A 27,552-nucleotide genomic window follows, 5' to 3' on the forward strand; every position below is an offset into this window, starting at 1 on the left:
ACTGGCTTGATTATAAGTTCAAAAGTTAATGATTTTAACATAAAAAGGGAGTATATGAACTCTATGTCATCTTTATCAGGGTTTATCTACAAAATAAAAATATTTTGATTTGTTATAAAGAGAGAAAGAGAGTCATAAATGCATTACAAGACGCTCGAAGGATTAAAAAACATAAGGTAGAACTAATGTTGATCTCTTTGAAATATGACAATAATTTCAATCTTGTAAAACTCCTTTAAAACAACAGTACAAATGGTGGCGGGTGGTTGTCCGACCTGCCGAAAGGTGACTCTGCCGATAAGTACAAACAAGATGACTTAATTATTTCTTTGAATTGAAATGTCTCCCCTCAAAACCCTTCCAATGACATAATAGTTTCTATCCTATAAAACCCCCTTTAAAACAACAAACAAACAATGACTCAATTATTTCTTCGAATTAAAATGGTTCCCCTAAAAACCCTTCCAATGTAGGAGCCATCCATTTTTTTTCATTAGACTTAGGCTCGAAAGTTGGAACTAGCCTTGCACCCTCATCTTTTCTCTTATACTTATGGTTATAAAATGCAATTTGAATTTTAAAACTCAGATTTTGAGTTAATTTTAAGGTTTTTTATTGTAGTTTATTTTCCCAGAATTTATTTTTAGATCACTTACAAACACGTATATAAAAAGTTTACCATAATTTTTTTCAATAATTAATAAATGGTTTCGCCTATACTACCCGTTCCAAAATATAATCACTTCTAATATTTAAAATTTGTACCAGGATATAAGTATTAATGCACTGTTTTTTATGATTTCAATAATTCCAATGACTAGAGCCAATTATATGCTTAAAAAGAGAATCTAATCAATTCAAAATTTAAAAGTTAATCAATAAAATTACTTAAAGAAAATTCTTAGTCTCTATATTAAATAACCTAAAAATACCTGTATTTCATAACAACGCATTCCTCGCTAACAACGAATCAATGGCGCTCTTGGCGAAATCCTGATCCGGCATCACAACATGCACAGCGCCACAGGTCACAATTCACAAACCTTCCTCTTGCAGAACGCGGTCGTCTTGCTCTCGCAGCAGGCCTCGGTGAGAGGGGGGCGGCGGCGCTCGACGAGGGGCGCGCGCTCGCTCGCGGTGGGGCACGGTCAAGGGCGGCTTCCTCGCCGTAGGGTGCGGTGAGGGGTGGTTCTTCCTCATCTCGCAGTCTCGGCTCCAGTCCTCTCCGCCACTCGCACATTTCGTCGAACATCTTCGCCTCCATCCCCTCCTACCAATTCAATCCACGTCCTCCCAAAACCCTAACCCCCAGCCGCCCGGCGCGCGGCTGCTGCATCCCCCACCTCAGCGGGCTACGCGGAAGAGCGGTAGCATCTGGCGATGGCGTGCTGCTGCCTCCGCGCTAGCACGGCGCCTCGTTTCCTCCTCTTCCGCGCCGCCGCGCGGCGGCCCCCATTGCCGCTCGCCGTCTCCAGGAAGGTACATGCTATAGCCCTGTCCTCTTCCTCCTGATCTCTGCTCCTCGGAGAGTAGCACGAAGCGAAAACAATCAGCATTAAGATTTTGGGTGGTCAGCTACCGAGCTTAAATCACATTGCCATTGGATAATGTTCGTTATTCATCGGGACACTATTGTACACTTAAGCTGCAAATGAGACTGTCCACCTTTTCTTATTCTGGATGATAATATTCAAGTTCAAAGGGTCTATCCTGTCATAATGTCATTCATACCATGATTTGAGTGTAAGCTAATTAATGTTACTGAAATTTTCGCTGTAATATTAGGGTTTCTCGGAGCAGTCAGTAATGCCAATCACAGACATGATTGAGAATTTTCAAGGACCATCCATGGAGAACACTCCACGAATTCCATTGTATGATGATGGCTTGCCCTCAAGCTTGTTGACAACTTCTCCGGATCCTAGCAATAGTGTAGCTCGTGCTGACCCTTCAAAGAGTAGAATAATGCTTGTTGATGGAACCTCAGTGATGTACAGATCCTACTACAAGATATTGGGTGAGTGTTTTCCTGATTTTCCTTGTTACAATCTTTATTTGTACATTATGTTTGATTTCTCTACCTTATCAAGGTGAATGGATGTTTAGTAAGTGTTTTGATATTTGTCTTTAAATGAAATTACACTGGCACAAGTAACATGCTGTAACTGAATATTTATATATCTTCCAATAATACGAAGTTACAACAGCATGTAGCAGTATATCCTAGACATACCCAAAAATGGGTAAAAGATGTTGTACATGTGTCTGCAATTGCAAGTTTTCCCTCAAACTTTAATGAAATTTGGCCACCCAATCTTTGGGATGGCCTTGCAAAAAAAATTGCAAGTTTGATTTTATGACATGAAAACATTCTCTCAATTTATTTAGTCATGATATGGGCATTATATTTAAAGGTGGTTTAACTTCTCTTGTGCTTTCCTACCATGACAGACGCAAATCTATTATCTCAACATCTGTCTTGTTGAACTATGTGCTGTGGTAGCATCTTTTAAGCAGCAGAAAATTTTATAATTGATTTCCAGTAGTCTGCTCCTCTCTGGTTCCATTAGGATAATCGTACCATACGCATTCAAACAAAATCATGCCTTAAAGGTGACTAAAAGGCTCTGTTAATTCAGAGTTTGGTGCCCACTTGCATTTATTGTTGGATTCAACAACTTTATTTTTCCCCATGTATGTAGCACAGCTGCAGCATGGTCAACTGGAGCATGCTGATGGAAATGGAGACTGGGTTTTAACTATATTCAAAGCTCTGTCACTGGTAAGTATAACTTTCATAGCTGTTTTTACTCTTTAATGACATCTTTGTTGTTAATAAGCTTGTGGAGAGTATGGATAGTAGGTATCCACATAGCTTACCTATCTGGATAAGGATAGGATGTATGCTGACATAAGGGCAATAGTATATATAATAGAATTTGGGTTTGAGTTGCCTTGTTTCCAATGGCAATACTTAGAAAGAATTAGCCGGGTACTATTATGTACGGAATAGGGAAACCGAGGTCGTGTGTGACTCAGTTTCCTACCCTGTAACCCTATCAATATATAAGGGGAGGCAGGGCTGCCTCAGGGACACGAGAATATTCAACACCAACACAGTCAGCGGAATACAATCCACCTACTCCTCAAACAGGGCTAGGGTATTACTTCACATCGAGGGCCTGAACCTGTATAAATCCCTGTCTTCTGCATCCATCGAGCTTTAGGTCTTGTACGCCATCCCCAATATTACTGCCGTTATAGAACATTGACAAAACTTAAATTATTCATAGTTGGCTTTCTAATTCCCTTTAATGATGCCCTGTTTTTTGTTGCTTCACCTAAAGTTTGCCTGACACATTTTCTAGCACAATTTGATCTTGGCATGTGTTTCTATATAAGGTCAACCATAATACATCTGTTTTTGTTTTGTTCTCTTTACAAATCTATAATCCTACAAGTAGGAATAGAAAAATTGATCGGTGGAGGAATATCAAGCAACTTGTTTTGTAAACAAGCAAGGTTTTCAAGCTGCTATATTGCAAAAGGTGCTCATTTGATGATCTGCGTGTTTTTGACACACATGCTGTCTTTAAGGGACATTGTTTAATGATGGACTCAACTTGTCAGCATGATATAAGAATTACTTGTGATAAATAGTGCAATCACAGAACATACGCTTTTTCTTTAGTGAGCTGTTGGGATTTGGACTTATTAGAAAATGATGATTTCAACCTATTAGAAAATTGAAGGCTTTCTTAACCTCATAAGTTTATCGTTTGACATTTGTCTTTGTGGATCGTTATAAATGTTCATCATGTGGTGGTGTTACTATTCAAAACTTTAATCTTTTTCCTCTAGAAGGAATCTTCTTCTCTCTTTGTAATACTGACACATGATCCTTTGTTGCGAATCCATTGGATCTTCTCTATAACATGTGGGATCCTTGCTGTAAGTATAACTACGTTGACTTTTTATGTCTGCAGATTCTAGATATGCTGGAGTTCATTCCATCTCATGCAGCGGTATGCTCATCTTTTTGCAGCCCAGAATTCTCTTGTTATTTCTCATAGCTGTTATTTTGTCATGGCACTATTGTTGATAAAGTGCTTTAGAACATTATTGGATGAATTATGGACAATTTTAAAACCCTTATAATATATAACTAAGATCACAGACGTCCCATGCAATTCCAATCAGTTTTCTTGCTAGTAAAAGTTTCACACCTGCCCTTAGAAACTAGGGAACATTAAGGCATGGTGCTAAACCAAGCTAATGAAAAGTGTATGTTAGCAGCTTAAATTGTATGTTTAGCCCATAATCGGATTCAAGGGCCATTGAGCCAAATGGTTATTTATTTTTGCCAGTATACTGGAACATAATACTTTGTTCTTCTTAGCAGTCCTTTTCCTTATGATATTTTGAACTCATTTGCAGGTGGTGTTTGACCATGATGGTGAGCTGCTTCATTGGGATAATTCACATGTTCATTGAGTAAACTTTGACTTTATGGTTTTAGTGTTTTGCTGTAACTGTTTTTTGATTGCTCTCTGCAGCAAAACACTCTGTACATTTTTTTTTCTGAAAGCATGGAGCATACGTAGTATGAGATGCTGTCCCATCTGCAACTTATTAACTATGTGAAAGGCCCCATGAGTTGGCCAAATGAGGAAAATACACTAAATTGTGTATTAGCGAAAAAATAATTTATGGTTAAAATTTTATATCTGTGTTCGAAGCAACTTAAACTCCAATGCCGAAAAAAGGAACTAGGATGAAGAAACCTCAAAAGCAAATTACAAAATAAAGTTTTAATATTCAATTTTTGGCAGTGGCATGTTCTATATTAGCCCCTGAAATTTGATGATGTGTTTTTTTAATTTCCTGAACCACATAACTGGCTACTCTATTTCCTGCTTTTATTACTTCTGCAATAGCCTCCTAAGATAGTTCTATAGGCAGTTTTGTCAATGCAGATGATGAGATTGAGCTGGTCATGTGGGCAAGGATTGTGCTGATTCAACTCTCCCTGTTTCCTTCACTATTATCTCCCCTTCCCCTCCCTGTCTGCTGCTGTTGCCCTCACCATCTGCTATCTTTTGTTAGTGGTGTATCTTGCCACTGGCCACGATAAGCACACAGCCACATAGGTACATGGCATTACTTCGACTTAGAATGACGATGCACCCATTGATACTGTGGATCTGATAAAATGGCCATGGATGGTGGCAGTGGTTGGTAGTGACTGTAATTGGAGCCCTACCCAGCAACACTGCTTCCTGAACAGAGCTCAATGAAACAATCTGTAGAGTTTTTGTAAAGTCAGAATCCTGGATGAAAAACATACATGCTCTATTTCTAATACTGCCTGTGTATGTAGCTCATACTAGATCTAGAAGAAAACAAAACTTCTCCGTATGCGGACATGACTTTTTAAGAAAAGCAATATATTAAGAAAAATCTTCCTCTTCCCTGCTCAAATATCGGCTTGTCTGATTTGCTCCTTTAATTGCTGCGTGAAACTGCTGGCTTTTTCCTCACTTTCTTTTCTCACATATCCCCTGTTGAAGTGTACTTGATTTCTTCTTTTATTTTTCTTTCCTGCACAAAACATAGTACATGTAGATATTGACATGACACCAAATAAATGTAAGCAATCTCCTATATATAGTTCAATTTAGGAAACTTTTACGGTCCTTGAGAAAGTATTTCGAGGTACCAAATTTTATTATAAAATTTTGGTAATTCAAAATACCTAGTACTAGAAGGCATTAAGTTTTTACACTAGAAAACATAGTACCTCAAAGGTACCATTCCAAGGATCGTAAATGCTCTTCAATTTAACATGCATCCTTAAGTTTAAATTCATATAATGATATAAATGTATCTGTGGAGGGGGTAGTCTACTTGGATCTACATCCCCTGGCTTACTAGATTGTAAGAAAAATCCTGTCATATTTACTATAAATTTGAAATGATGCATTTTCTGAAAAAAGAATCTTAAGAGTAATAAATAAGTGGCCAAACTTTTCTTTTCAGGAGTCCCATATGGTCATTATACTGCCATGCCATCCAAAGAATGTCACATGGCAAAAGGTAAGAGTGATATATACTGAAGTAATTTGATAGGATCATGGGAGAAGGTGATTTTTGGATGCATTCAAGATTTTAGGCTTACTGCATCTTCATGTTGCATGGCCTAGATCTATCTACACATAAACCACTTTATGTTCATTCCATTCCTTGGCCAAGTATGAACACAGTAGGAGTGAGTTAATATGACTTGTCTTTAGCAATTTTGGAAGACATGTTACAAATGCCTGCCATTGCTTTGTTTTATTATGATTTTTAGGGAGATAATGCTTATTCCTGTTCCTCTTTCAAATTATCCTCCCCCCCTCCCCCCAATAGATTAATACAATTATACTTCATTTTATCATTGGAAATATTTTCACTATATATGATTTTTCATTTGTGTACCCTAGGCCCTTAGCTCATCGTTAGTTGCTTTGGGGCTTCTGGAAACTTGACTTGTCTCTAGCCTGCTGAACTGTAACAATTCATCTTATTTATTTTACCATTCACTGTCTTTTTAGTTGCACTCTGATATAACTGTACGCTGAAAAACAATTAAAATTTCAATCAAAAGTGTCATCTTGTAGTGTTTCTCAATACTCTAAAAGCTTGAAACTGTTTTTTTGTTGGTTAGGAATGACTTTCCGGCACATGTTATACCCTGCTTACAAGAGTAACCGCACCCCAACACCAGACACCATTGTCCAGGGCATGCAATACTTGAAGGCATCTATTAAAGCAATGTCAATCAAAGTAATTGAGGTAAAATATTAGCAGGCGTATGACTGGCATGATTTTCTTTATTTTCTGTTGTCACTTGGCATTCTTAAATGATTGTTGTAGGTTCCTGGTGTTGAAGCTGATGATGTTATCGGCACACTAGCTGTCAACAGTGTATCTGCAGGTTACAAGGTTATACAACTTCCTGCCATGAATATTTTGTAAATATTTTTATTCATGAGTTGTTTTTCAATGAATATTACATCTGTATCTCTCTTCATGAATCATTCTCCAGTATAGTCAATAATCATTAACATCACTTAAAGACGAAATCCTTATAAACCGCCGAGGTGCTATATATTCACTGAAATTGTTTTTTTTTTTTGAAATCATTGAATGTTGGTAAAAGATGATTCATAGCTAATCCTTCCATTTGCACTTGATGAAACATAATGACTGGAATTAAGTCTAGGTATGTTTAACTTTGAAATAAAGTGTTAACAACTAAATGCAATATCGTTGAAGTGCGTTGGATATGACATCTTGTTGTGCACTCATCTATGAAACTAGAAATAACTTTGTCTTGAAATGCCTTGGTTCTCTTCTGAAGGTACGAATTGTCTCCCCAGATAAAGACTTCTTCCAAATTCTATCACCTTCTTTACGTTTGCTGAGAATTGCTCCACGTGGTTCTGGGTATGTGGACTTATTTTTCGGCTTTCCTGCATGTTTTCCTGGAATATTCTAATAGCTAATCTTTTTTGTTTGATCATGGAGGATGGTTTCATTTGGAGTTGAAGACTTTGTCAAGAGATATGGAGCTCTGAAACCATCACAGTTTGTTGACGTTATTGCACTTTCAGGAGATAAAGCTGATAATATACCAGGTACTCTTTTATTACCATTGTACCTTGTGCTGCAAAACTGTTTCTAACATTCATTCTCCTTTCTGACTAACTTCATCACCAACTTTTCACACGTGTTGAGTGACAACTATGAGAAAAAGGATAGTCAGCTTTGGTCTGCAACTCAACGTTGGGTTTTGTCATCTAATTGTACATTCTTAAAACTGTTTTTTAGCAGAGAATAAGATCTTATTGTTTTGCATGAGGCTGAGTAAACCACATACGGTTGTGATTATCCGTTTGTTTATCATAATAACTTCTTGTGCTTGGCTACCTTTGTTTTTCTTGTCCAATATCTTTCATTTCAGCTCTTCAGCTCTAAAACATAGTAAAATTAACCGGAGTTGCACAAAATTTTGAAGTGGAAGAATTTTTAAGGTGGCAATGTGATAGAAAACAAAGTTTAGATACTGGAAATAATGTGTGTTGCAAAGAAAATGTTTGTTGCATGATCTATAGGCATAAATCATATGGCTCTTCTACCTATTTGTTCTTTATTTATTGTGTGATGTACAATTCAACTGTTATTTTACTGTTTGATAAAGGCCTCAATTAACTCATGAGATAGGAATCTTACAAACTCTACGGTCTCCATCTTCTTAAGAAAAAGCATGATTCTTATGTTTGAAAATTATTTCATGTTCTGATATATGTTTGATGCTACAAACGTTCATTGTGCAATGCAGATTCATTATCTAATTTTCTATATGTGGCAGTCTATCGACTGAGTTGTTTGTCTCGTGACTGGAACCATTTTCTTTTTCAGGGGTTGAAGGGATTGGAGATATTAATGCGGTAAAACTGATAACTAAGTTCGGTATGTACTTTTTAAAAGGTTTTTCTGATTTTTGCTTTCGCGCAGACCACCCAATCTAAGCACACACTGTGTAATAAAGGACAGCTCGTATACACTCAACTACTTAAGATTGAAAAGTTAATGGCATTTCCGTGACCAATCCACCTGTTTAGTCTTGGTTATGAAGTTATATTCCCTTAAAAATAAATTTAAGTACTTTTAGGCTTTTCAAGTCTTTCTTAATTGTAAGCATCCTAAACTTCTAGGGCCGCGTTCGATTTGAGTGTGGTAAGTTAAATTACCCTGGTATGGAAAACGTAGTAATAAATTAGTACATAATTAATTAATTTTTAATTATTAAAAAATATAAATAGATTAATATGATTTTTTAAAACAACTTTTCTATAGAAAATTTTTGCAAAAAATACACCATTTAGCAGTTCGAGAAGCGTGCGCGTGGAAAACGAGAGGGATAAGTTAACTTATATGAGGGGAAGAACGCGGCCTAGGTACTTTTTACTCCTTTCTTCCTTTCACTCACCAAATAGATGCTATCACTCGCATGAATGACTCACATTATTCAGTGTGATATAAATGAAGGGCAACAAGGTCATTCAATATACTTTGTTAATCCATGTACAGAAATCTAGAATAACTTATTTGGAATCGAAGTATTCTATGTTTGAGTTAGGAAAACGTGGGCATAATAGCTGTCCTGATAATCCTGCAAGGCTCTAGATGTTATAACTTCGTCATTTTATTGGTACTTACATAGGCTCCTTGGAGAATCTGCTGACATCTGTGGATGAAGTTGAGGATGAACGAATTAAGCAGGTATCATTCTTTATGGTGTCATAAGATGAAACAACCTCTTAGCATTTATGAGCATGCATTTTTAATGCACAGAAAAGTGAGTGACACAGACACTGGGTGCATGATGCTTCTGTTTCAATAAGGCCCCCAGAATTAAACATCACTGACACTTTACCCTTTAGCACGACAGTACATTTTTCTCTTGTCAAATATATCACTTTTCTCTTATGGTTTCTAAAATGGTTTGAGTAATCATGTTTGACTTGGTCCTTTGCAGGCTTTGATATCTCAATCTGAACAGGCAATGCTTTGCAAAAGCTTGGTAATCTTTTCTTGATGTTGCTCAAAAGTTCTCTTTCTATTAACCGCGTAATGCAGCCATCGTCCATGCTATCGTGTATATAGGATTTGCCGTCTCAACCAGACTCTTCTGATTGAAGTTACACTTGTTGTAGGCCACATTACGTTCTGACCTTCCATCTTATATGGTTCCTTTCAAGACATCGGACCTCGTGTTTCAGAAACCAAAGGTAGTGATTGTAGTATCATATATTTAGGAAAACAACTAAGCCATACTTATTTTGTGCTTCTGGTTTCTGCTTACACTGTTGTTTGTTGCGATGCTTCTTCAGGATGATGGAGCCAAATTCGTAAAGCTCTTGCGAGCTTTGGAAGCATATGCAGAAGGCTCCTCAGCAGACCCAATTATAAGAAGAGCCGCCTATCTTTGGAACAAACTTAACTCGTGACGATGTTGATGTTTTCCAGTAGTAACAACACACGAACTTCTCAAGCACAAAAGATAGCCTGAGAACATAGGTGACTTGGTCTTGGTGCCATGCTTCTGTCAAATTTGGTGCGAGCGGTTCGCAGTGCCCTTTCTGGCACAAAAGGTGGTCGCTGCATATGTTTGGACAGGTTATGCATACCTTGAAACTGATCATTAGTTAGCGTTGTAGATAAAAAAGCGAATCATGCCTCATGCAATCTACAGAACATGATATTTTTTGCACTCTAATGGATGGTGGCTGGCAGGTGGAAGAAAGGCAAGTAGGTAACTGAAAGCTTAACCATTCGATATGTGCAACTTCACAGAAATATTAACTAGTGTTATGTTCATATGCACAATGATTCCAAGTTGGTTACAAAAGTATGTGGAGTATGTGTCCATTGCTTTTTAGCAGATGAAAAGTATCTATGCTGTCTATGCAGACATCTACTTGTGGACTAACGTCACCAGGCACAGAAACACCCCAAGCCAAACAAGTCGACGCACAGCAGCGTCAGCTCGCCGCGAAACAGCGCCTGCCGGAAGGTAGCACGAGCTGGTCTGTGGCACTTGCTGCCCCTGCGTCGTCCCAGGCACACCGGCCGCCGTCACACAGAACCCCGTCGGAGTCATCCCCCTGCTCGGCTGCGGTGTGCTCTGCAAAACCCCCAAAAAAACAAGGATCATGTCAGGGACATCCACTCCATCGATCCAAGGCTGCAGGCAAAATCGGCAGGCACGGGTATCGATGAACCTGCACCGTAACTGGAGTGATAGTGGCCGGAGCCGCCGTGCCGGGAGCGGCCGCGAGCCCGATGTCGTAGTTCGCCGTCAGGTCACTCCGGTACAGCCCGAAAGACCGCTCCGACTCCGGCCCGCCCTTCAGGTCCTCGTCGTAGAGCGCGAAGATGTACGTGTCCACCGACTTGCCGGGCGTCCGCGGCGTGCCGACCTGCGACTTGAGGTGCGCGACGAGGTTGCCGTTGTACGCCTTGGCGTTGTCCACCGTGGCGCCGGCCTCGTCGGCGTCGCCCTTGTACGGCCACCCGGTCTCGGCGATGACGATGTCCACGCCGCTGTACCCCTTGGCGTCCAGCGCCGCGCGGATCGCGTCCAGCTGCGCGTCGAACATGTTGGTGTAGGTGAGCCCGGACGCGGCGTCGACGCGGCCGGGGTTCGGCTGGAACAGGCAGAACGCCAGCGTCTCCGGCCGCGTGTCGGAGGCGTAGGCGAAGTACGGGTACGGGTTGATCATGAACGGCGCGCCGTTCTGGTGAAGGAAGTCCAGCACCGGGTCCAGACTGCCGGCGAGGTCCGCGTGGAACGCGCCGGAGGACGGCGGGTCCGACGACGAGAGCACCGCCATGGAATGCACCGTGGAGATCTGCTAGTCAACTGACAACTCGTTCAAGAACCGCTGCATCATCCCCGTGCATGCAATGCATGGATGCTGTTTTTCATCACGCATTTATAGCATGTGTGTGGGTCGAGATACGTGCCTTGGTGGTTGAGCCAGCGGGGAGCGCGGCGAGGAGGTTCTGCATGGCCGGGAGGAGCTGTGGTGCAAGGCTGGGATCGCCGGAGTTGAGCAGCTCATTCCCGACGGAGATGGCGGAGACGGGCACCGTGGTCGGGATGTTCGCTGCAGCCCAGGATGCCGCTGCCGCCGGGGAGGACGCGAGGTTCGGGACGTCGGCGTTAGGGACGCCGAGGAGGATGGAGATGCTGGAGCCCGCGAGCGCCGCAACGAGGTCCGGCTGGGGCTCGTACAGGCGGACCTTGCCGATAGACGTTGACTTCAGGAGGTTGGCCGTCGACGCCGCCGGCGGGAGATTGTCAGCTATCGTCCCATAGTTGACTCCGATGAACGACTGCGGCGCTGCAAATATCAATTGAACTCTCATGCATGAGAAATCCAAGTTACAGAGCACATTTCAGTAAATTCACTTCACATACAAATTTCACATGGCCAACGCCGTCACGAATTTCATACGCGTAACATCTACGAATTACTTAATTCACACGTTAAGCATATGGCAATGAGAGCCCATCACCAGTGGAGACGTGATCGACCACATGCTAATGTACTACTCTACCTTCAGAGAGGTGGTTGGATAGCAACAGGACCTGCCAAGTTGTACAGCTTTGGCCTCTTTGGGACACCATGATCTGTCAAACGCTGCAGGGCGTGAATCGTGATCAATGTTCCGCTTTGTCTGGCCAATGGTTGGCTGTTGATCAAGTTCCAACTATTCTAGCGGCCGTTAGGTGATGAATCTTGTGCCCACGAGCGTTGTCAATTATACAACGTATGCTTTGGTTATAATTGATTTGTTATTGCTAATAGATTCCTTGACCAACCAGTTTAGTGGAGCCCTGGAGTAGATGCGAGTCGTTGGTAAAAGTAACCTCACCATGTCAGTGTACTCTCTCCGTTAAAAAAAAAACAATTCGTACTTGCTTGTCTAGAAATTGGTTCTTTTGGATCAAGGTTTATGCAACTGCAGTTAATGTCATGATGCTTTGTTTTTTCTTTTCTTTTTTTTTCTTAAAAAAAAGCAGAGTCAACTCTAGGTCTATGTATTGTAGCTATAGGGTTTGTTTGGGGAGCTTTTTCCGGCTGCAGCTTTTCCTAGAAGCTGCTTCTGCCAGAAGTTGCCCTAGACAGTCCACAGCTTCTGAGAATCTGTAGTTACAGATTCTAAAAAATAAACTAAGAATCCAGAATCTAGAGAAGCTGGGTTTAGGAGCTTTTCCAGATTCTCAGAAGCTAACTACCAAACAGCTCCTTTTCAGAATCTAAAGCTCTCCAAACAGTTCCATAAAGTCTTTAGGCATAGGCTTCTTTTTTCTAAGAGCAATATTAAACGGTTAATTGCTAGTTCTAAAAATTATCTCTATGGCATAACCTGGTACTGGGTGATATATCATAGTACAGTAAATTTGGACGGTAACCTGTTTAGATTCAATTATACTAGAATATATTGAATCGAGTACTGTTTTTTTTCAATGGAGGAAGCAACACTTGATATAATCAACTTGTTTCACACGTGTAATAGTTAGTACTATCTCCGTTTCATATTGTAAGTTTTTCTAACTTTGTCTAAATTCATTTATGAATGGATGTATATAACTTATATGTGCGTCTAGATTCATTAGTATCCATATGAATCTAGGTAATGCTAGAAAAACTTACACTGTGAAATGGATAGAGTAGTAGATATGCACTATGTCATTAATATTTGGTTCTCATCTCTTATGTATAGTTTATTAGAGTCTGCACAGTTGTTGTTTTTGTTCTTTTTTCTCTGTTGTACCTAAACATAAATCTGATGGGTAATTTTTATAGCCCACTTACATCATCTTATTGTACTTGTTTTAATGGTACCTCGCTACTAATTACTACACTTGGACAAACACGTTGACATGGTGATGCATTTGAGTAAACAATATTTTTAGCTAGTAGCATGGCTTATATTTTTTAGCCTTATGGACATATATAGATCTTCTGCAGCATTCTACCTATAGTGTATTCATGTGTAAGTGGCAGCTGCTGCAGGGGTAGTGTATGAATCCCGATCATAAGCTTACTGGTCAGAGAGAGAGGCAACAATTGAACCACTTTGAGTAGAATAGGCTTATATGTCTCTTACGCAAACAATAACGCTTGCACTTACTCTCCTCTTTCCATACATAAGACGTTTTAACAATTTTTTAAGTCAGGCTTATTTAAGTTGATCAACTTTATAGAAAAAATAGCAACATCCACGACACCAAATTAATTTTATTAAATTTAATATTGCATATATTTTAATAGTATGTTTGTTTTATGTTGAAGATGGTGTTATACTTTTCTATGAAACATAAAATATTTTCAGCTCCATCGTTTTGCAAAAACATAAGCGAAATAACTTATTAACGACTAAAAGATAATTTTTGCTTAAACCTTTTATATACGTGCTCTTAGCAATAAAAAAAAGCAAAGCCTTAAAAATAAACTACGATGAAAAATCATAAAATTAAATCCAAATTTAAGTTTAAAATTTAGAATTTTGATTTATAAGTATAAGTATAAGCGAAAAAGAAAAATTGAGGGGTTTTGACTTTAAAAAAGAACGAAACGGTGGGTGTACAAACCACCCGTCTAAACATAATTTTATACTTTGTGGCATAACACAGTAACTGAATTGATATTTTAGGAAGTTAAGACCAACCACGTTATATTAAATAGACTTTTCTAACAAACAATGGGGCGTTCTTGTAATTAACCACCGCTTTGAAAGCAATCATATCCCAAAACAATTCCTTTCTTTATCCAGGCGCTGGGAATATGATCAGGACTCGTGGCAGATAGCGATAAACTTCATTTCTCTTCTGCAAAAGTCCCTCGTGTTGGAGAAATCTCATTTTCTCGGAGCAAAAAAGTAAGATCTCATCAAATCCTCCCCACCATTATTTTGCCAAAAAAAAAATAATAAAATTGTGCCATCAATCGCCATCGACTTTGCTCAGCATTCCGGAAATGTGAAAAAGCTCGGTAACTGGACACGAATGAGTGACATGCATATGTAGAAATGGCAACCGGTAAATACCTATCGGATATTGGTACCCTATACCCATACCCACCCGTAAAATTTTATACTATCAAAATACCTATACCTGTCACGGGTAGAAAAATTCTCCCATACCCATATCCGCTTGGGTAAACCTTACCTGTCGGGTCACCCATATACCCGCAACAGTTTAAATCAATCTAAATTATATATTTTTCATATAGTATATTATAGTAGACACTAGATACGTAAGACATCACACATTTATATAGTGTGGTGAAAAATGTATGGATGGTTTAAATATCTAGGGTTTTGGTTAATGGTCTAGACTAATTTGATATTAGACTATGACGTGCATTTAAACTTGCGGATATTTATTACCCATGGATAAACGGGTATAAGGATCATAAGAATGTTCTCGAACCCGTGTACCTATCGGGTGAAGGAATTTGCCCGATTACATACCCAAGGTGATATATTTAGTTCATACTCGTACCCTAATGGAGTAAATACCCATCGGATCTCGGGTCACGGGTCCTGTTGCCATCTATATGCATATGTAAAAACTACGCAGAATTTGTCCTCGCACTTCGCTGAACTGACTAAAAGCAGTACAGTACGCTAATTCGAGGAACAAAGAATCACAGCGAAAGTGAAGCCACTATTCCACTATTCCTAAACCGAACTAAACTAACCAGTTAATAAGCATCCAGCTATCGATACAGGATCCGAGGCTGATTCGATCATACCATCTCATCTATCTACCTACCAACAAAATGCAAAACGAAATCTAAACTTTCACACTTCACAGGGAAAAAGAGACAACAGGTAGTACGCTGATGATGTACAACAAGCAACGAATCACTGAGGCGATTCGCAGACAGCTAGCTTGACTGCTTGAGTGAGAAATAAGCATTTTTTTAGCAGGGAAAGAAGAGCAAAGGAACTTACTTGCGAAGTGGAAGAGGAACACTTGGAGGAGCCCAGCGATGGCAGCAGCATCCAGCCGCCTCCTCGTCCCCATGCCGCAGCTTCCAGCCTACTGGCTAGCTACAATCCTACTGCTTGATGCAATCTCTCTGCAACTTCCCAAATGTTCAAGTCCAATGGCTACTCGGGACCAGCTAGCGAAACGGTTGGGCAAGCGAAGTAGCTCGAGTGCGAGGCAATGGGAGAGGCAAGAAGACAAGCCAGGGGAAGGAGGAGGAGGAGGCGAGTCGTCGATGCAGTCTTTGGCTCTTTGCCGGACCCCCTTGCTTGCTGCCTAAAAAAAGAGACACCACCGTGTGTGCGGGAGAAGCCCCGGTCACCGTCGTCGCCTCGCCCTCCTTTCGCGCGATGCCTACCTGTGACTACACGTCTGCACGCGCGCGCGGCCTGTGCCTTTTTTTCCCCGGGCGTTTCTCCTTTGGGGGCGTCAACTCGCCGAGATTTATAGACAAGGAGAAACGCTATGGTACTCTACGTACTGGAAGTGTTTCTCGCGTGGATCGGCACGGCGAAGAGCGGCTTAATTTGATCGGCGAAGGGCACCGAGTCGACGGATGCGTCGCTCTCGGCTCGGGGGCGTTCCATCGTAAGGGACGGGACGAGCATGTGGACGCGCGGTCCTGCCGTGTGCCTGACTCGCGAGAGCAGATCACAGCGTGGAATATGGTTTTCGGATGATGGGGTTTTGCTGTCTGTCAGTCTGTATCATGACTGTTAAGCAGGATGATCGATCGATATATCGAGTGGCGAATATGGTGCTGTGGCGCGAAAACAGCCACACGGGTGGTTATCGTCGTAATTAATGGGTAATAATCATCGCTACTCATCTCCAATTATTAAAACCGCTCGCTGGGTGAGGTAAGCGATTCCATATGCCATAATGCCACGCGGATCGTGATGGGATGATGGCAATATATGGGGAAAAAAAACGTTTCACCTATTCATCATCGCCCCGGTTAATTGCAGTAGTATGTGTGAAGCTTAGCCTGAGACTTACGTTGGTAACCTCGTATGGATGCTCCCCTTGTCGGTGGTCAGTAGCTAATTGCTGTGTCACAGCTCACAAAACGTACACCAACGCCCGTCCTGTCCACAAGGCAGTACCATGCCACCACCGTGTCGTCGACGACTGCGAGGGCACACCGGCGATCTCGAATTCGGCCGAGTTCAGTGACAGTTCCCGTGAAATTTTCGGGGACATGGCTGGATGACTTCTCTGAGTCTGCGTTGACGTGTACGACTGTGGATCTGTTTGCTCGATCGGATTATCAAGATGGCAAAAAATCATAACCATGGTCAGGCTGGCCAGAGTCGGCGTGTCCCGCGGCAGCATCCGGAAACTTAACCAAAACCTGACATTGGTCTTGAACTCCTCCCGCCCTGAGTTTTGTTAGAAGCACTTCAAGGCAAAAGTGACATTTATACTATGCTTGTAGTGATCACACAGACGGTGTGATTCACGTTGCACAAATTTACGAATTGCACGCTGACATACCACGTTTAAGTATATCGTATTCCTAGGGTAGGTGGCTTCAGAGAGAATCCATCAGGGACAATGGACAAGTTGTAATAGGCCTGGTTCAAAAGACAAAAGAAACAAGTTGGCATAGTCTAATCTCTAATAGAACTGGCCAAATGTTGGTTCATCATGCCCAAGGGCTGTTTTCATAGCGGTCCTTCAACACCCAAGAATATCACACGATTTTTAACTTTCTGATGTTATTCTTCGGAACCTCCGATCAACTTTTTCTGCTTGTTTGAGACAACTGAAAGTTCCGACGAGTAGGAACCAAAAATTCTGCTTGATCAGGAATCTAACCGTTGCACTGAAGAGTTGTAAGAACACATATTAACCCCCTTTATGTTACTTAAACGAGCTCTCAATTGGAGATGGAGATACACCCCCATTCCCTATGGGTGATCCTTTCGATGCCAAGAGCTCTACCAACAAGAATAGAGTCAAGTGAGTTTCTAGTCCTCTTGACTATGAGAAACTCAATTCATACTCTTATATCCAACTCATACCCATACATTTCTAGGCGAACTCTTTTTTTATGGAACTTTATATGTCCGCTTGGAAGCACAAGATGAAATTACATCTATCATCTCTGTATCCTAGTGTCTGGAAGATTATGAGCACATGGTGTGATGTGTTGGAGGACACCAACAACCTTACATCAAGCAAGAACCATTGGAACACTCATGTCGTTAGTGTTATATTAAGTGCTTTGAGTCTATTGGAATTCAATAAGTTGGATCAACTAGAGGAAACCAAGGAGGTTTGAGTGATTTTTAACTCGCTCATGAAAGTTCTCCGGGCTTGAAGGAGTCAAGACTGAAGTAGTTGGAAGGACAACTTGGTCGGTTCATGATAGGACAACAATAATACTCCTTGAGAGATGTACAAACCCATGATAATCATCAATAAGATTCGAGGTCTTGGCGGGGAAGACATGATTAAGCATTTCGTCGTCAAGAAACTCAGAAGAACCTTCATGCCAAGAAACAACACTTTGGTGACTCTAATTCGGAAGAACAAGAACTACAAAAGGCTTACTCGAAATGATGTACTTTTAGGAATCAGCGAGCACTTTTCCGATCTAAATGTGCTTCTTTGTAAAAAGAATTTATCTAAAAGTTTCTTTTAAAAAATTATATTAAACCATTTTCCAAGGTTAGAATAGTCTGTATTTAATTAATCATTCCCTAATATGATATCTCATTTTGCATGATCATCTTCTCTGCCCCAACACCCTCTTCCGAACACATCCATAATCATTTTTTAAAAAAAATTAAATTGCCTATTCGTGGTCAACTAAGAAAATAAGAAAATATGTGTAGAAGAGTTCAAAATAAAAACACAGAAGCACTTAAAAGTAACTCATAGGTATGTAAAAAACCCCTCCTTGTTTTTGCTTTTTTAGATAATTGATGAAACCATCTGGTCTTTACTTCAAAAGAAGTTCCAACTACTTATTACAGACTTTGATCTATCAACCTTCCGAAGTTTAAAGATGACAAAATACAAACGGATAACACCAAACTAAAGGAGAAACATAGTTAAAAAGATAACCTATTACTAAATCTACATCCAAAGATGGTGAAAATATGCATAACCATAGTCTCTAAACTATGACATGCTGTAAGGATAAGCTCCTTATCATCATCACACTTTATAGTAGGGCTCATAATCGAAACCAGTAAGTTGCCCTAAAAACATCTGGATGTAAGATTTAGTTGTTATGATGTAAAAAAACATATCATTTTTAAGACAAAGAGCCAAATGCCTCTACTAGCATACATTTTTTTTTCTAAAATCACAGCCATGTAGTCAACTCCCTAACATATGTGAAAGGTGGATTATTGTTAAAGGAAACATGTACAGTCCTTCAAAGAAAATTAGTAATGCGGTAGTAAAAAAAACACATGTTGGACAGAAAATTAGCAGTACGGTAGTCAAAGACAGATGTCGGATAGATTCATTATGCATTAAAAATGACATTTTGTACTACCATTCCTGTTCATGTTTGCTAAATTATTCTTGCTTAAAATAACTCATTTACATACATACCAAAGTAAGATTTTAATTTAAGAGATATTTTTAGTTTCCAAATCACCTTATTTCTCTCTATATAAGTTGATTATTTTTAGATAATAGATTAAAAATCTGGCCTCTATATCCAAAGGGACGTACACAGCCAAATATAAGTTGATTATTGACCAATACACTGTACGAACAGAAAATAATCATTTTGGTGAAGATTCCATCTAGAAATTTTAGCGACCAAAGTATGCAATAAAGCAAGATTCTAAGACACTGAAGCTTCAAGTGGTATAGAACTAAACACGGATGCCACAAATGCGTTCTTTTTACGAATAATGTTGTATAAAGAAGTATATTGTTCCTTGCAAGAGGCATTACAAATCCACTGTGATCCCAGAATCCAACTCGTTTCCCATCTTTAATAATGAAATCTTTTACCACACTTAAGAACTTTTCTTATAGAGCAATTTTATCATTCTTGAGTACGTACCATGAGGTACCACTGTTTTCTACGTAAAATGGTAATTTTACGTAGAAACCAGTGATACCTCATGTTACCTCCTAATGAGAAAAATGCTTTTCTTTTAGAGCTTTTTTACCGTTCCTGGAAAAGTATCTCCAGGTACCACACTTTTTAAGTGTAAAATGTGTAGTACCTTAAGTTACTTTGTATCTTAAGGTACCAATAATTTATACTAAAATTCTTGGTACCTTGAGATACTCTTCAAAGACGATAAAAAAGCCCTTCCTTTTAACTTTCATGAGCCCCGACCAAAATGAGTCTGAAGATCTTTTTTTTACTTGTGCTATATCATGATTCATAATATACTCCCTCCTAAGGCCGTATTCGGTAGTTATCCAACACGGAAAACATAGTAATATATTAGTACATGATTAATTAATTATTAATTATAAAAAATATAAAATAGATTAATCTGACTTTTTAAAACAACTTTTCTAAATTTTTCCAAAAACTACCCCGTTTAGCAGCTCAGGAAACGTGCATGTGAAAAACGGATGAACTAGCTAACTTACATGCCTTGCCGAACGGGGCCTAAGTTAATTATATTAAATAGCATCCTCATTAATCAGATTAAAAAACTATTTACTTAATAAACATTGATTTTGTGCACCAGTATTTTGAATACCAAGGTCAGCTTGTTCTTGTTCCTTTGGTTAATAGGCAATATCCCATTTAGTCAGGCGAGACTTCTTATAATTATCGCATTGTAGTATGATACTAGAGTTATGTGTGCACAACTCCAATCATCGGGGTTCCTATCCTATTGCACTTCAATATGCGCACACGCAAGTGAGTTTTTAATAGAGTTTTAGGGAGATTAGGAATATACCACTGGTTTTCGTCTTTGAACATTTGTTAAGGGACATATTCGAAGTGTGCGAGTGTGATGTTGCTGAATTAATATATGGGTCTTGGATCATATGAAGATTAATTCTATGAAAAATCACGAAAGACCACCTTATATGACGGCATGTGAGAAAATTTAGTACCACCTTATTTATTTTAGAAAAGGGACCTCTTTACAAGGGGATTGTATCCTAGCTATTTGAGATATGTGTGGTGGAAAGAACAAGTGAAATACACGCGCACACAACTATCTTTTGCGGTTTTGTTTTGCTGCAATTCGGTTTTTTAAATCTGAATATTCTGGTGCATGCAACGATGCGGTGTGGAGCCCATATAAGATACATGCGATTTATAATGTTCAGTTACATGAAGTAGAGATAAGACGGACGTCCTAATCACATGTTACATCTATATATATATATATATATATATATATATATATATATATATATATATATATATATATATATATATGTATCGAGCCACCGCCTCGTCACATAAAAAAAAACAAAAAAGCAATCTAGATTTTTGTCTCCTCCTCTGTACTGTGTTGTCGATTGTAGTCTACTCTGTCCCGCTCACCAGTGTGCACTGGCGATCGGGAGAGCAGGTCTCCGGAACCTTCGCATTCGACGTCCTGCACCCGAAGAAGGCGCCAATAAGGTTTTTAGGTAGCACGTTGTGAGACTGCTCGCTAATCTTCTACAATGACTCGTCTACCTCTACGCTCGAGAGCTACGCGCTAATGACAACATCCGATACTGTGCGTCGGTCCTCTGGTGCGCGCGATTCCTCATCAACACGATCAGCAACAAATTCAGAACACTCGTTATATATTCGTCATGTCTTTTATATATGATCTGTTCATATTTTAGTGTCTAGTTTACGTGCATAGATCATATGATGTGAGTATCATACTACCTTCATCCCATATTAAGTTTATTTTTTAATTTTTAGATACAATGTTTTGACTCTTCGTCTTATTTAAATTTTTTTGTGATTAATATTTTTATGGTTACTCGATGTTAAAACATGAATATTACACGTGACTAATTTTTTAAAGTTTTTTTACAAATTTTTTAAATAAGACAAATGGTTAAACTTTGGACATATAAATCGAAAAATGAAATTATTATGAGACGGAGGTAGTAATTTATATGGTTAATGTCATAATTTATTTATAAAATAAATTAAATCATTTTGTGCTTATATATTTATGTTACGTGTCTTGTGATATGTCCGTCTGTAATCGGGAGAAATAAATAAATGATCTCGTGCGCATCCAAAATTTACCTTTTGGCAAACAACCCCAAAATGCAATCCCAGTCGTTGATCTCCGATCCTGTGGTGTTGCGAGCGCGGCAACAGTAGAACTGTGGAACAACGAACGATGCATCGCGAGTCTCCTCTTCCTCCTCCAATCCCTCCTCTTCGCACTTCGTCCTTTCCTCTTGTTCTTGTCTTCCCTCCGCCAATTCCAGGGAGTTCTAGCAAACGTGCCCTCGGGTGAATCGGGAGCGGTGGCGGGGAGAGGAGATGATCACTCGAGCGAAGCTGGTGGAGCAGCTGAGAGAGCACCAGATCCGGTCGGCCCAGTCCTACTCTGCCGCCCTCGCCGTCTTCTCGCCCAACCCTCACATCGCCTCCAGGTCAGGTCCCCGCATCTTCTTGGCTTCTTGTTTCTGCTAAGATCTGGTGCGGCGCTCTGTTTAGGCTTTCAATCGAATGGCTCCTTTTTGGGGGGCGGTCTCTCTAGATTCAGTGTAATGAGCAAATCAGATTCGTTTGGCCGGCAAATATAGAAGCTTTTTGTCCTTCCGTGTGCTTCTTGATCATGTGATATTGGATGATCTGTATGTTATTTCTTGGTTAGTTTCTGACTGTAACAGCGGACAATAAGAAGGGATTTTTAGTCTCCTTTGTATTGGTGGGACACAGTATGCTATATGTTTGAGTGTGTATAAATTTACCGCATGAAAATAATAAACTTCATGACTAATTGGCTGTACACTCAACTGAAGGCACAATGTCTTTATAAAAGTTAGAATTTCGAGGTCTCTACTCCCTAGTAAGAGATCTGTTTTGACTTTTGAGTCTAGGATTGTTGAAAAGATTGGAAATATAATATCTCTTCGATGGCAAGGTGCTGGATGCATCATCTGCAGGGCTCTAAGACAAGGCCTCCTTTGTGTGTATGTGGGTGTTACCATAGCTATTGTGTTCTGTTGGTATATTTGGATAAAACAGCTTAATTATGCACCAGTTTGTCCATTCCCATGAATCCATAACCATAGCCAATGGAGTACTTGAACAAACAACAAGCACATTCAAGAATAAACGATGCATGGTATGGTGTCTTTAGTTTTATTATTAGCCGAAGACAACAATCTGTGAATGAACCAAGGAAAAAAACTGAATACTCTCAGCTAGTTGTAGTTTCCTATACCCGAGCAAAACTCATGCCTGCTGTGCATTTGGATTCTTTCATCTACGCTACCTGGTGTAGGCCCAGGTTTGACAAAATTGCCCAAAACAATAAGGCCTGGTTGCTAGCAGGCTTCGCACTTAGAACCTGTACTATCCCTAAACCTGGTCTCAAGCCCTGCAAAGCGCATCTACCATTCTACCTTGGGCAGGCCAAGCTCAGTTTGCTCAAGTTTGACTTTTACTGGTCATCAGGTCATCCAGTTATGCCTAGATTCAGGTATATGCCTAGCAAGCAGGAAGCACTGCATAAGTTTAGAACTTTATCCATCATATGTACTGAATTATTATACTACTAACAGCGAAGTGTTAAGATGGTATGGGTTATCATGTTTTAACTTTTAAGTTTATTGATCACAACATATCATGACCTGCCATCTCATACTTCAAGTAACATGGATTGTCTGCATGGCATCTGCCAGGCCAGTTGGAAGGCTTACATGACAGCCACTGGATAATTGATGATCAATTAAAGCGAAACACATTGTTTGTCTAGCACCTGTCCTCAAATAATTTATAGTTGAAGGAACTAAGCAGGAATCAGTATGTCAATACAACTGATGGAATTAGGCAGGCTTGGTCCAGTTGGTAGCAATATTCCTTATAAGAATGAAAGAAGTCGATGCTCTATTAAAGAAAAGGTTGGGAGGTGATTCTTTTATTTTGTTTATTTATTCTATTGTTCGTTTTTTCCATTGGTTACAACAATTATATTTCCTTTAGTACTACAAAAACATTGAGTCATGATTACCAAAGTTCAATAACAAGTTGATCGCTTGATTTTTGGCCTTACAGACAATATTTATTAACATGAACCTATGACCTTGAAGAACCTAAAACAAAAGACAAAAGAAGCTCACAGTGTCCAAGGTTTAGGACTAGTGATGAAAAACTAATAGTAGAGGTAGTATGTTTATGTTCTGATTTTGAACAGATTCTTTTTACCCACTATTTGTTGTAGTCTATCATGCCAAAGCCTTACTTTTATTTGTCTTGCAATACTTTCTTTAGGCAGTCATGAAAGTGCTGCAGTTGAATATTTGAATTTAGCTGTAATGATACATGTCTCTACATAAATGCATATCCAAAACATAGTGGGTGCCAGCCTTGTAGGAGCAAGCCAATGTTGACTTTAAACTACAGTATTCTATAAACGAGTTTATTAGGCTACATAAAGGGAACGGGTGCTCATAACTGTGCGGTTAGGCTACTGTCTAGGTAGGCCATATTGATATGGTAAAATGAAATACATTAACAGAGTACACTAGGTAGGTGGCCAATATGAGGAAGGTGGCTGGATGAATACCGGTTACTGATTTTTAGAACCTTGGTATTCTACTTTGCTTTGTACTCTGTTTTCTGATTATATGGATTTACTTAAAGTTATCTGAGGAAGACCTACTGGCCAGTTCTTAAATTTTTCTGTACAGCATTACTGTCATATTTATAAATAACTGATTACACCTGTGGTACTGCATTAAGACTCATAACTGTCTTTAAAAAAATAGTTTGTAGTTGTAGTGCTAACATAAACTATGCTTTGTGTTGAACCGTTCAAAACCTATTCTGATTTATTCCCTGTAGCCTTCATCAAAACTAATTGTGTAACTAATGAAACTACAAGACAAATTGGTAATGAATGCCTTCAACTACAACAGAGGATTTCATTTTATCATATCATTCACTGTCCTGAACGGTATTATATTAGGCAAATTTGTAATAATGTCTAAACTTAGCTTGTGCTGGAGTGAATAAAGGATACATCCAGTTTATAGTGAAAACAACGTGCTAGCAAACTGAAAGTGGCATTATTAATGCAAATGAGCTCTGTATACAGTAAGCATGTTGCTTGTTTTCTAATGAAACTGATAGAGGATACTATAGCTTGTGAAGCTATTCACAGCTGGAAGTCCTAGCTGATTTTCATTTTGGTTAGCACAATCTATAATCTGTTGGTTGTTGCTATCTTGTTTCTGCTCTTTTGACTTCTGAGGCCTTTTTAATTGCTCTTAAATCCATGATCCTTTATATTGCAGGCGGGATCTCAAGGTTGCTCTCTTCTATGCCATCTTCTTTTGTTTTCTTATGGTATCCTGCTATGTTGCCCTTTACTTGAGATGGTTCAGACTTTCAGCCATCTTTGTATCTTTTGGCATCTTCCTTCCAGTAAGTCTCAAAATATCTAGGCATAGAAGGCTGAAGAGGAAAAGAGAAAGGAGATTGTTGTTACCTTTGTCGATGTGAATATCTTTTTGATATCTTGTAACATTTTAGTAAAAACTCCACAACTGCAAATAGGAAATTACCTGCTTTACTCAATTTACAGGCAGCTCAGTTTACACCCAAAATGTCTGTATGTATTACCTATTATGGTTGGGTGCATGCACATACATATGCACCAACACCATTGTGTCAGTTTTTGCCCATCTTTTTCGAACTTTGCCTTCAAAAGGTAATGCTATCTTTAGAAATTTCTGACAATGAATCTCTGGAGATCTATGCGTGTTTGTTGTCATTCGTTTGCTCGTTGTTGATGCAGCAATGTGAATATCTAGTCAATTATTGAATCACTTGTAATTATCTCCCTTTTTTGCGGGGAAATTAACTTTTGTTCAGTGTGCCAAGTGAAGCTCTGCCTGTTCTTGGCATACCGGGTGTGAATATGGACACCGTATGATTCAGATAACTTTCTTTGCGTCTGTGTAGATTCTGTTCTACAGGGCTACAGTTTGTGGTGTCACAATCCTGAGAATATACACATGCTTTTGGAATAATAATATTAACCAGACTCCGTTTTCTGCTTCTCAAAAGTCTTTGCAATTCTCAGGTGTGCTGCAACCTGTGCATAGTTGTTCAATCAAGGATATTGTCGGCCTATAAACCTTCAATACGGAGTACACTTCCTATATGAACCGCTTCTGCCGTCTGGCCATCTGTACAGCCTGCTGGCAGCGTTCCTTGAGCTCGAGTGACCTGGGGATAAAAAAGCATAGCCGCCACTGTGCCAGGATAACTTACATTAGCTATCAGGTCAGAAACAGGTTAGTTCAGGCGCACTGTCTGGCTACCAGAGGCGCCTCGCCTGCCGTCTGCTGATGAGGGGATAAGATCATCAGCAGCGGCGGCAGCATCATCATCCATGGTTCGGCCTATCACCACTGATATACATACTGTGCGCTGATCTGAGCTCAGCTCTTGTCGAATGTAGGGCTGAAAACGAAGCGAATACGGATGGATAACGCACGTATCGTATTTGTTTCTATATTTTTAGTTGGATACGAAACGGATACGAATATCTCGAATACGGAAACAAATACGAATTATCTCGAATACGAATAAGGATCGGATGTAGTCGAACACGGATACGAAATTAAATATTTCTCAGAACATACAAACCACTCAAACCATTCATAAAGACAAATAACACCACATATATATAGCTAACTTAATCAGGAAAATTGTCATTTTAGGTCTTATCATAGATTAAACACGTTACATTTAATTTTACGGTTAACAGATAAGTGACATAAGTTTACCACATAGCACATAATGAGTTCAACAAATATTAATAGTTTAATAGCAAAAAACAATTTGTAGTAAATTGGTTGATGGGCTAGAGCTGAAATCAAGTGGGCTAAACTGATTTCAGGTGTTCGTGGATATCCGCTCATTATAATCTTCGGATATCTGTCGAAATATCCGTATCCGTCGAAAATTGTCATACCGTATTCGTATTTGTATCCGAAGAAAATTATCCGTATTCGGATTATCCAAAAAATATCCGCTCCGAGCTACCTCCGTATCCGTTTTTTTTCAGAGCGAACGGAGACTATCCGCTCCGTTTTCAGCCGACTCGGAGCAAGCTCTGTGCCATGATCGGAACGTAGGACGCCGGGGCGGATGGATGCGTTATCCGCGGGAGCACCAGGCGGAGGCCGAACTGATCGGTTGCCATCTCGACGATGCCACCCTCCCATCAAACCCAGCGGCGCCACCAGCCCGCCCGGCCGGTCGATTGGTTGCCGCGCGCGTCGCCACGTCGCCCGAGTCTGGGAAACCACCGTCGTTTTCATTTCGGTGGCGAGTTATAATTAGTACGAAAAGAAAAACCTCATGTGACCCCGGTGTCGAGGCAATCCGTGGCCGTAAGATTTTTACCACGAGTGGATAGGTAGGTTCGCCATCCACCGAGGGAAGCACGGAGGCCTGACCATCGATCCGGACGCAGTTCCGTCAGAAAATAAAATGGACAGGAGCAAATATCTAAAGCCCGCCGCCGAGCACCCACTCAAAAAAATTCCAGCACATGCTTTGATGCTCCTTTGCACAATCCATCTCTCGAGTGCTTCCGTAATTGACCTGCTGCCTCCGTGTGGGTGTACATACATTCCAATCTGTCAAGCAGCAGCAGCAGCAACCAGCACTCCAGCAGGGTATGTATGTATGTGTACTCCATTGCATCTAGATAGCTTTGCACACCCACATTCCGCCACGCTTTTCATCCGTTTGATGAATGAATGGAACCACCTCGGCC

General features: G+C 40.0%; 2 protein-coding genes and 1 long non-coding RNA gene across 6 annotated transcripts; 2 read left to right on the plus strand and 1 right to left on the minus strand.

Moving 5' to 3' along the window:
- Nucleotides 1–992: 992 nt before the first annotated feature.
- On the plus strand, nt 993–10,201 carry LOC102709347 (DNA polymerase I). Of its 2 annotated transcripts, XM_006649604.3 has the most exons (15): nt 993–1,479; nt 1,786–2,017; nt 2,703–2,782; nt 3,987–4,025; nt 4,438–4,456; nt 6,040–6,096; nt 6,710–6,837; nt 6,919–6,987; nt 7,406–7,491; nt 7,573–7,682; nt 8,467–8,517; nt 9,272–9,330; nt 9,587–9,631; nt 9,765–9,839; nt 9,942–10,201. In XM_006649604.3, the coding sequence occupies exons 1-15, from the start codon at nt 1,381–1,383 to the stop codon at nt 10,056–10,058; spliced, it is 1,266 nt and encodes a 421-aa protein (XP_006649667.1). In that variant the 5' UTR covers nt 993–1,380; the 3' UTR covers nt 10,059–10,201. The 2 variants fall into 2 exon arrangements, with proteins under 2 accessions (XP_006649667.1, XP_015691061.1); XM_015835575.2 differs by lacking the exon at nt 6,040–6,096.
- A 163-nt stretch (nt 10,202–10,364) lies between these two features.
- Nucleotides 10,365–16,036, minus strand: LOC102709061 (glucan endo-1,3-beta-glucosidase 7-like). Of its 3 annotated transcripts, none has more exons than XM_006649603.3 (4): nt 15,583–16,036; nt 11,578–11,957; nt 10,845–11,462; nt 10,365–10,735 (listed from the first exon to the last, which is right to left on the minus strand). In XM_006649603.3, the coding sequence occupies exons 1-4, from the start codon at nt 15,653–15,655 to the stop codon at nt 10,526–10,528; spliced, it is 1,281 nt and encodes a 426-aa protein (XP_006649666.2). In that variant the 5' UTR covers nt 15,656–16,036; the 3' UTR covers nt 10,365–10,525. The 3 variants fall into 3 exon arrangements, with proteins under 3 accessions (XP_006649666.2, XP_015691060.2, XP_015691059.2); XM_015835574.2 differs by having other exon boundaries at nt 10,839–11,462; XM_015835573.2 differs by having other exon boundaries at nt 10,833–11,462; nt 15,583–16,035.
- A 5,888-nt stretch (nt 16,037–21,924) lies between these two features.
- On the plus strand, nt 21,925–25,352 carry LOC107303967. The gene is made up of 2 exons (XR_001549987.1): nt 21,925–22,183; nt 25,055–25,352. It is a non-coding gene; the product is annotated as an uncharacterized LOC107303967 (long non-coding RNA).
- The last annotated feature ends 2,200 nt before the right edge of the window (nt 25,353–27,552 follow it).

Source organism: Oryza brachyantha, chromosome 3 (assembly GCF_000231095.2).
Source record: "Oryza brachyantha chromosome 3, ObraRS2, whole genome shotgun sequence".
Lineage (NCBI taxonomy): Eukaryota > Viridiplantae > Streptophyta > Magnoliopsida > Poales > Poaceae > Oryza > Oryza brachyantha.